Source organism: Temnothorax nylanderi, unplaced genomic scaffold, assembly GCF_030848795.1.
Source record: "Temnothorax nylanderi isolate EJ_2023f unplaced genomic scaffold, tnyl_v1.0 TNYL_tig1067_pilon, whole genome shotgun sequence".
NCBI classification, from domain to species: Eukaryota; Metazoa; Arthropoda; class Insecta; order Hymenoptera; family Formicidae; genus Temnothorax; species Temnothorax nylanderi.
Window position 1 is genome coordinate 1 of NW_027250129.1, and position 10,077 is coordinate 10,077.

The following is a 10,077-nucleotide window of genomic DNA, read 5'->3' on the forward strand; positions in this document are numbered from 1 at the left end:
GAGAGAGATAGATAGATAGATAGATTAAATTATTATGCCCAAGAAAAACTATAGGGCAAATATTAACAATACAAAAGAAAGCAAAATGTGCATGCTCTCTCTTACACAAATCGGTTAAGTGTAGAGCACAACCAGTAGCTTATTATAACAGTATACGCTGTAAAAGGACTAGAACTAACGCAACTTAAAAATAGGAACAACGTAAGTAGAATAAAACTAAAACTAATACTAAGAATAATAAGACGCTGCACAACTTACAAGCGACAACAGGGAAAAGCCATCAAAAGCCCCGCACCAGCAATCGATATCATGCAACCTCACCCGCCAACAAATACGCCCTGAGAAGACTCTTGAAGGAGACAATTGAGGAAGCAGAGGTAATATTGCCTGGAAGAGAATGCCAAAAGTAAATAGATGAAAGATGAAAGAGTTTCTATAGGTGGCAGTTCTATGGGAAGGAATATGAAAGGTTTGGGATGCATCAAGACGACGATCAGATCTCCTCAATAGCGGATCAAGCAAAGCGAAATTGTCACGCAGATACGAGGGAGAGTGCATGCGAAGAATGCGAAACATTGACAGCCAAGAAAGTATAACCTCCTGTTTTCGACTGTAAGCCACCCCAATTGTCGCCTGAACGGAGCAATATGTTCGTCACGCTTGAGATCAAATATAAAGCGAATGCAACAATTCACAAGTCTCTGTAATATGGTGTTCAATTCTCCAGTCAAACCGTGATAGACTAGGCAGCAGTAGTCAATGTGCGGCATAATTAAAGCTAATACCAGCCTTATCCTTAACCTAGTGGACAAGGAGTTTTTGTTAAACTTAAGCTTGTACAAAGAATAATGCACTTTTTGAGAGACATGCAAGATATGTTTTTTCCAAGATAGGTTAGTCGTAAAATTACTTTTTTTTACTAATGATACGTCACTTTGATTTACTTCTCAAGCTGAAGAACATTAATACAATATTTTGAAACGCTCGAAAATTTACTTGCCACCTCTTAAATCAGAGTTTTCTCTTTTTCTATTGTAATACTTGTTTGAGTAAAATAAAACTTTAGGAAAAGAATCTATGTCATATAAGAGATATTTTGTGATAACTTTTCCATTGTTTTTTTCGCTATAAATACATAAACGGAACGCATTGCCAACTTGCCTCTTGTGCCAACGATCCCCGGTCTCCCCTAATTTATTTATAATATATTTATAAAGAAATTTTCTTTTTTTAAATTATGAAATAGATATAATTACACTTCTTATTTTATATTTAAGTAATAAAATGAGTATAGTGATCGAAGTTTGCATGTTTTTTGTGGCATATTGTATTCAAATATAAACTCGAAAATGTACTATAATGATTTTAATTTTGCTTTTATATAAAGAACGAAATAAATGTGTACGTTTCTTTGATAAGTTGTATGATATAAATTTGTGTGATTGCATAAATATATTAAAATAAAGTTGTTCCCACATGGCACATAGTGCTATATATACCCAGTTTCAACACGCTATTTTCGATTTTTCAGACTTCTATTCTAACACGTATAACGTCGGTTCATATTACGGAAAAGATGGATTAACATAATCTTCTCCGTAGTACGATACATCTTTCGATAAGTTTTACGTACTTTTATAACCATCTCAATTGTTGGGAAATAATTATTTCCTAGTCATTTAGGAAACAGTATTGTGTTCAGTTACACCTGTGCAAGTGCCAATCACTCCCCACTCCTCGACATCTTAATCAATCATTGTGTATTTATTGTTAAAATAAATAAGCCTAATAGTAAATATGTAATATTTGAAGAAGGATAAATATCTTGTAACAATTAAGTTATTTAAAATTCAATAGATTAAAAGCGAAGAGAGTAAATTGGACTAGTGATCCAAGTTAGTTGTTATTGCTAAATATAAATTGTTGTCTAAATAAATATCAATATTGTAGTGTCATACGTGTCGAATTGTAATGAGATTATTTTTAGTGTACAGACAAAGAACAAACGTTAATTTAAACTTAAGTTTTATTAATTATATAATTTATTAATTATATAATGTATTAATTATATAATTTAATAATTATATAAATATAAACACAATTTGGGATTATAAATGCCATATGCCACACTTATAATTTTCTTGTCGATGTGGTAAAAATAATTTTGAACTTCTGGAACTATTGCTAGTAAATCAATTTTTTATTATATTTATAGGAAGTTTTAAATAGATCTTCGTCATAGACTGATAGTAAAAAACATTTCTAAGATGTAACGCCAACGTGATAACTCAAATATTTTATAATTCGTTATGTTAGAAATAGTAATATCTATTTCTTTTTGAATAAAGTTTTTTAATTTACAGAAAGTATTTGTTTTAATTACATGTATTTACCTGTAGTAAATAAAATCCAGCTTATTCGTGCTCTCTTGGAGAAAGCCCGGTATTGCGACATGATTACTTTTAGAAGCTCCTTGCTCCTCCATTCAGATTCAAATGCAGTGTGACTCTTTCAATAACCATGTTTGCATATCTTAAATGCAATGCTGTCTGATGTCTGACTGAATAAAGATTGATTATTTCATTGCTTATGACAGGATTAAAATCAACATTGGATACCACAATCGCAATGAGATAAGCGGGAATTGGAGAAGTTATATCGAACAGCGTCCTCTTTAGGTTATTGCTTGTTTGTGTTATTCGTACAGGCAGGTACGTCGACAAAACTGGGTGTTTACTAAGATGCTTTATAGAAATGTTAAAGGTCGCTTTGAAAGTTGGTTTATCCCAACATGGGAATATTCGTCGAGCACCAATCATTCCAATTGTTCCAAGAAACCATCTGTCACATGTTAACGATATGCATAGTTAGATAATAATAAATGCTCAATAATTTTGTCGGATTAATAAATTGACACATTAGGGCACATGTACTCAGACAGCAAAACGTAAGTGTGCAAATCATGTAAATTATTGCTGAATGCAATTTATGTATTATTGCTACAAACATGATTACATGCGTAAACATGATTCGTAACTCCGTCTATGAATCATATTTATGGTTTCCTTTGCGAGAAAGACGTAAAAATTGTTTCTATTAGTAATATGTAAGCTCTATAGGGGTATACACCAATGGAATCTTCAGGCGTAAACTGTCGCCGCAAAAATATGTATCGAATATTAAATAAACTGTTGCAGCAACAGTTAAAATAATATTTGTGTCGCAAAACAGTGTATTTGTTGTAAAACAGTGTTGCTCGAAACAAATTCAATACTGTTACTATTGTATATAAAGCATTTGCGGACCCAGCTTTAATTTATATATTATTTGTAAGCGTAAGTAAAGTAATTTGTATAATTTTTATATATTTTAACAATTTCAACATTTTTATAAATATAAACGTTCTAATATAATTATTTTAGAGCAAATTCGATTGGACGCACTAGTTAATATTAGAGCCATTGTACACTGATCTAATAGGTATTGTAAGTGCACATAATAAAAACAATAGCTACATAAAGAAAGTAATTCCTTCCTTGTTAGTACATTAATACGCTAACATTATTGTATAGTTATATTTAGATTAAACAATGTTTACTTGCATTTAAGTGCGCTTAATATTATCTCGTTAAATTTTACAAAATATGAAATTTTAAACTCCTTCCATATGTCCATAGCCATCAAATATAGAATATAGAAAATAGAATATTAAAAAATATAATATAAAAAATAATAACAAATATAAAGATATATATTTATAAAAAATAATTATTCTAGTATTTTGTAAAACAGGAAGTTCTTGGACACGTCTTTAACTTGCAATTTGTATATTAAAATTTACTTACACTTTGCTTCCTTCTTTATTTATATAGGAAGTTTTATTAAACAGATTTTCTTCGTCCTTAAATAGGCTGTTATTAAAAGTTACTTTTATTTCATAATCCCCTATTGGTAAACTCGTATAGTGATAGACGGTCACAATATGATTTTTGTAGTATTGTTCCCAGCGCGTCAATACATATATAGAATCTTTAATTTTATCAGAATAAGAGACGCGCCATTGATACAAGCGTACAGAATTTATTCTTATTGGTGGATATTGCGCGTGGAAACTTATATTGTTCGTTGGCCAATTGAGTCTGATACTAATAAAGCATGTACCATTGAAAAAACCTCTCTCGACTTTACTGAGATCTAACTCCACATCATAATGCTCTGGTATTATATACCCTAAGAGCACAGTTGACGGAAAGTCGACGGCAAGTCGACTTTTATAAGTCGACTTCTAGTCGACTTCTAAAAATGGCGGAAAGTCGACTAAAAGTCGACTTCTAAATAGTCGACTTCTAAAAATGGCGGAAAGTCGACTAAAAGTCGACTTCTAAATAGTCGACTTATAAAAAGACGGAAAACAGTCAAGCGGCGCGTCCCGCGCGTCATGCATCATCAATATGGCGGCGAATCTCGAGGAGGCTGGAGGACCAGATGAGTGGACCAGAGTTTACGCGAGTGCGAGGAATACGTGCCGCGAGACAGGACACGATAAGACGCCAGATAGTTCTTGCAGGTATGGCGGATCAAGTCGCGAGAAAGGTTTTGCCCGACGAGGTAAAAGAGGATCAGGATAAGGCCAAGTGGAAACATGCTTACAGGTTAGGTATGGTGTGTTATTAATTATCATCGATAATTAAGACCTATTGAATGCGACCTCTCCATTCTGTATCATCTTTCAGAACACCAGAAATAAAGGAACCTGTGTTCATGCATTCTTCATGCGTTCTACGGAAAATCAGTCCGGAATAGGTGGTTTATAAAGAGGTGTACGAAACGAATAAGATGTACATGCGAGGTGTCACGGTGATAGAACCCGAATGATTGCCGAAATTCGCCCATGCTATGCCATCTTAGTGAACCATTGGTTGATCCACCGCCAAGGTATTTTTATCACAATTGTTGCTTTATAATGTTTTTCCTACTTATTTATAAAGATATTTATAGATATAATCAATGAACCGGGAAGATCATTTGCCGCGTGTCTGGTACATTCGGAAAGGCCGAATGGGCACTACCATCGATGGATATAGAGCATCCGTGGACGGTGTCAAGTGGTTAGCGTATTTCTTCTTGGAGGGTCAAGTGTGCCCTAAGCTGAAACGATTTGTCCCGTCGCTGCTGACGACACCTGGGAGCATCACCAAGTCATGGGCCAGGTAAATCGTTATTCTACCTCCTTTTGATTTCACGTTGATTCATCGAATAGATTACATCAATTCAATACGATTTTTTCAGGTTGATACCACGCACTCAAGCAATAGTACAAACGCTGCAGTCGCAGGGAGTCGTGTCCAAACACAAACTGCTAGAAATCTGGGGTTCGGATAAAAAATGTGAGATTTTAATTTATAAAATAATATTTAGATATTATCATAGACTTCTATACAATACTAGACCGCTGACAGACATCTCGCCCGTGATGCTTGCCGCCATGTTGATTTTAGTCAAGATATGCTATATTACTATTCTATACAAGTGGTTTTATACAAGATTTCTATACAATAGTCTGGCATGTACAGAATGTCCAAAAGAAAGGGTTTAATACTACAGGAGTAGTGGTTCGATTTCGGCATCCAAGTACGCTACACGTCGAAGGCATGACTTACAAACTTATTGATAACATGTACCAATATTTAACACAAAAACATTCGCCTGCTTCGTTATGTACTGTAATAACGAATGCAGATAAACGCACATCATGAGCAACTGAACACCCGATAGTGACTTATTGTTAATTCAATATGGCCGCACCCTTCACTAACACTTGCACCTTGCACTCGCATCAGCTTTTCGGCAGTGCGTCCATAGATGTTAGTGGTCTAGTATAAAAGTCTGTGGATATTATATATTTATAATATATATATATATATAATATTATTATATATTTACAACATTATGATAATAATATGATATATATTTATATAGCTAATTTTGCATATTGTTTCGCGATTAACGCTGGAATGTTTTAATTTTAGTTCTGTTATTGTCAGCTTACCAGAAGTGGCTGCCGGAATCCGCGCACGCAGAAGTGGCACAGATATGGCCGCCTTTGTAATTAAGAATAAAACATTAGGATTGTAATTATACAGTTTTTTAGATAATTAAATTATTTTATATATGAAAAAAAATCGAAATGCATCAGTTTTAGCCCTCCAGCAAGGGGTCGATTGTGTATCTTGAAATAATGAGGTAAAAATTACAAAAGTGAGAAAATTCATTAGCGTATCTACGATTTTATTTATCAAAATCTAATAAAATCTGTTAACTTTTGTTATTTTTACTTCGTTTCAAGATACACAATCGACCTCCAGACGTACGCGGCGGTTTATTTTATCGACTTTAAAAGTTGGCGGGAAGTCGACTTTTCGTCATGACGGGAAGTCGACTTTTCATCATGACGGGAAGTCGACTTTAAGTCGGTGGTTTTTGCGACATTCGCCGACTTCAAGTCGACTTAAAGTCGACTTTCGTCCTTAAAAATGTCGACTTTTCTGCCAAGTCAGTTTCGGTAGAAGTCGACTTCAAGTCGACTTAAAGTCGACTTTTTGCTCTTAGGGATAACTTGGTGATTGAGTTGTTACATCTAAATCGGAACTTTGACAAATGGCTAAGATGCCTAATAATGTCATTATGCGCACAATTAAAATCGACATTATGACGATTTCTATTTCATGTACCTGTAAAGACGTTACATTCTTGACCTATTCTCCTCGATAAATCTTATAAATAATATTGAACAACGTTTGTGTTATGCTTGTCCTTTGGAATCATGTTTTAAACAATATGTTATATTTTCAAAACGAGATACACATAGGTGAATTCTATTTCTAATGTGGCTTACCTTATTGTTTCAAATTATGTTGAGATTAGATGCAATTCTTAGTAGCTATTAACTTTGGTAAATGTATCTCATCACAACAAGTTCTGCTGAAATATTCAGTCGCAATTCTACTACCACGAGAGATCATCGAGAACTGAATCTAACGACATCTGATTTCACAATGAGTATATATGTAGCATAGCGTAACAACAACAAGTAAGGTCATTACGTGTTTATCACGTGCTCGCCGAATGAAGTAATATACCTAGAATTATAAAGACTTAGGAATGTGTATCAAGAATTAATATAAAATAAACTCATGAAGTAATAAACAATGAGTAGGGGAGACCGGGGCCTAACCGTCAGTTTTTTTTCGGTGCCGATTTTTAACAAGAAAATAAATAATTTTAGTTAAATGTGGTATACCACTGTAAAGAGTGAACCTTTAGCTACAAAATTTATATAGGAAATTTTTTTCTACGTCGCTTTGTTTAACCGGTATAGAGCAAAAACGACAACGGTGGAAAAATTGAAATCTCAAAAATGCCGGGGTTTAACCGTCACACTGCATTTTCAATACATATACGTACATCTAATCCTGAAAAATGATAGGATACATCTTAATAATTGTTTTTTAAGAGAAAAATATAAAAATTTATTTAAAATTTTTATGCGAAACATTATTAAAAAATAGTTACGAGGGTTCCTCTTTCCGCAGAAGTCACTCGCCCGACTTGTTTCACTCCTCGACGTCCGATGACTCTATTCGGTGTCTGAACGGTTGTAATTCCCGTCTCATCCATATTCCATATGCAGTGAGCCTGGAAATGCCCGGAAATGCCTTGGAAATGCACCCGAACTGCTTACTGACCGATTAGCCCCAAACACAAGTTTACGGTTTGATCGCCCACGAAATATTAGACATCAACGATAATGAAAAAACTACACTGGATTCGTGTTCAGCATGCATTACTCTTTATAATCACGTACCTAGAGATTTGGAGAGCAAATATTATTGCAGATATTACAAAATTTCCACGCGCAGAAAATGTAACTTTCACCTTCCGAAAACACGTTTGCCCTCGTAAAAATCATAACACGGCAGGTAACCTACCGAAACTCCGTTGGTCACATGGGTACCATAAGCAGCGTTTACAATGTTAATGGCGAGTTCGCACAATATACAGGTTCCGAGATATTTGATTTGACGGTTCAACCCCGGCGACGGTTAGGCCCCGGTCTCCCCTACTCAATGGATATATGTATGTACCAATGCCAAAACTATACTATTAATAAAAGACATCTCTCGATAACGTAGTAAAACTTCAGCAATTATATAAGATGAACTAAAATATTTAGAAACAAGGTATTTTAACGTTAAACTTTATGATACAAATCGATACAGATATTTTCTATATTTACTCTGATTATCTTCTGAAGAAACGTATACATTGGAATAATTTTCCGCATAAAACACTTGAAAGAAATAGAGCATTACATGCTCATGCACATGCCGTCGTAAGTTTATTGGATGGACAGAACACTATGTAGAAATTGTTATTTCGATCAAAGAACGACTCAAATTTAATATGTATTAGGAACATCGTAATGGAAACTTTGCGAGCAGAAATTACATAAGTTTAGCAACACCGTGAAGGAATGGTATCGCGTTTGACAAGTCGACTTACTTATAGTTTTATATAAATTAATGTCAAAACTTCATCAATCGTGATTTAATTACGGAACTTTCTATTAACAATTTAAAAATTCTACGCACGGTGCGCGCGCCTATTACCTATTGATTAAATTATCGTGAACAAAATCTATACATTCTAAGATCTACGGGCACTTTTCTAATATAATATTCCTGTAAGCTTTTGATTGCGATAATTATCGAGTAAAATTCAAGGAATGAATTACTACTTGAGATCTTGAGATCTATTACGCAGAAAGTAATATATTTCTTGCGTTTCGGTTTCAATTCTCATATGTTTACGTACAAAGACATTTTGTCCTTTAACGAACTTTTATACAATACCTACATATAGCTTTATTAAAATCATACAACGTAAGTGTGGTGAACATTACGCAGCATGCAAAATAATTTTTCGTGAATGAAGCAAACCGGCACACAGTGGGCCAAAACGGCAATCTAGCTGGACAAAAGTCGATTTTCGAAGATTAATATTTCTTAAAATAAACAATTATATTTTTAAGAAAGATATTTAATAGTTCATTTTCTACAAAATATTTACCATTTACACTTGTAGTTGTGTTATAAAAATCATTTGAATACGTCGTATAAATGTCATCTCGCAAAACGTTAAATCATTACTTTAGCAGCGCTTGAGAAATAAAGAAGTATTCTGCTTATATTGAAGAATATTAAAACTTCAAATTAGATAAATATAGAAAAAGGTATATATTTTTATATTTTATTAACAAATTTTAATAATAGTTTTTTAATAATAGCGGTATTTTAAGTCAAACATTGCCGATTTTTAATTATGAAATTTTTAAAGTATGAAACTTAGAAAGGTCTACAAAAGAAACGCTGCGGAATGCTGCCGTCATTTTACCAGCATATTATTCCTTAGATATTTCTGAGTTTTATCCTTTAAAACTAAGCTACCATTAAGTGCCGGTTTCATAGATACAGCGTTTTTTAGAACTCGCAACTCGTCCGTTGCGTAAAGATTCACGAGACGGTCTCGCGCTGCGCGTGTACTTGGCAAGACTACCGTGTCTCTTAAATATTGACATCTATCTATGGTTTTTCATAAATATCTCGAAATTGATTTAGAAGGAAATATCACAAGTTTATATTATTTATATTATTGATACACTAAAAATCTTTAACGACTACCATCTTCGATCAAAATTAATCGTGCGATAGTTGCGATAGTGAATACTTTAATAAAAGTAACAGTAGTAATTAAGATTTTAATTTTTATTTTATTTGTTAACTGAAAGATTTTTATTATTTTGATTTATTATTTTTAATTTTATTATTTTAGTTTATTTCAGTTTAATACTGAAATGAAATTATTTAATATTTTAATTTGTTTCTGTTTATTTTTAGTTTTTAATTAATTATTTTTTATTTTGTATTTTATTAAAACTAAGACGTATGAATCGGCCTAACTGGCAATAATTTATCATCGTGACGATTCGACCATTGGTTTTGGTCCGATTAATCGTCA

At 33.2% G+C, this 10,077-nt stretch overlaps 1 protein-coding gene and 1 long non-coding RNA gene across 5 annotated transcripts; one reads left to right on the top strand and one right to left on the bottom strand.

Annotated features, from left to right (window-relative positions):
• Positions 1-3,345: 3,345 nt before the first annotated feature.
• LOC139786535 (uncharacterized) lies at positions 3,346-7,033 on the bottom strand. Its single transcript, XR_011722333.1, has 2 exons — positions 6,617-7,033; positions 3,346-4,230 (listed from the first exon to the last, which is right to left on the bottom strand). It is a non-coding gene; the product is annotated as an uncharacterized lncRNA (long non-coding RNA).
• LOC139786534 (probable ATP-dependent RNA helicase DHX37) lies at positions 4,260-6,182 on the top strand. Of its 4 annotated transcripts, none has more exons than XM_071725690.1 (4): positions 4,260-4,935; positions 4,999-5,210; positions 5,290-5,387; positions 6,030-6,182. In XM_071725690.1, the coding sequence occupies exons 2-4, from the start codon at positions 5,008-5,010 to the stop codon at positions 6,107-6,109; spliced, it is 381 nt and encodes a 126-aa protein (XP_071581791.1). In that variant the 5' UTR covers positions 4,260-4,935; positions 4,999-5,007; the 3' UTR covers positions 6,110-6,182. The 4 variants fall into 4 exon arrangements, 1 of the variants encoding a protein (XP_071581791.1); XR_011722331.1 differs by lacking the exon at positions 6,030-6,182 and having other exon boundaries at positions 4,439-4,662; positions 4,734-4,935; positions 5,290-5,828; XR_011722330.1 differs by lacking the exon at positions 6,030-6,182 and having other exon boundaries at positions 4,439-4,657; positions 4,734-4,935; positions 5,290-5,828.
• Positions 7,034-10,077: the final 3,044 nt, after the last annotated feature.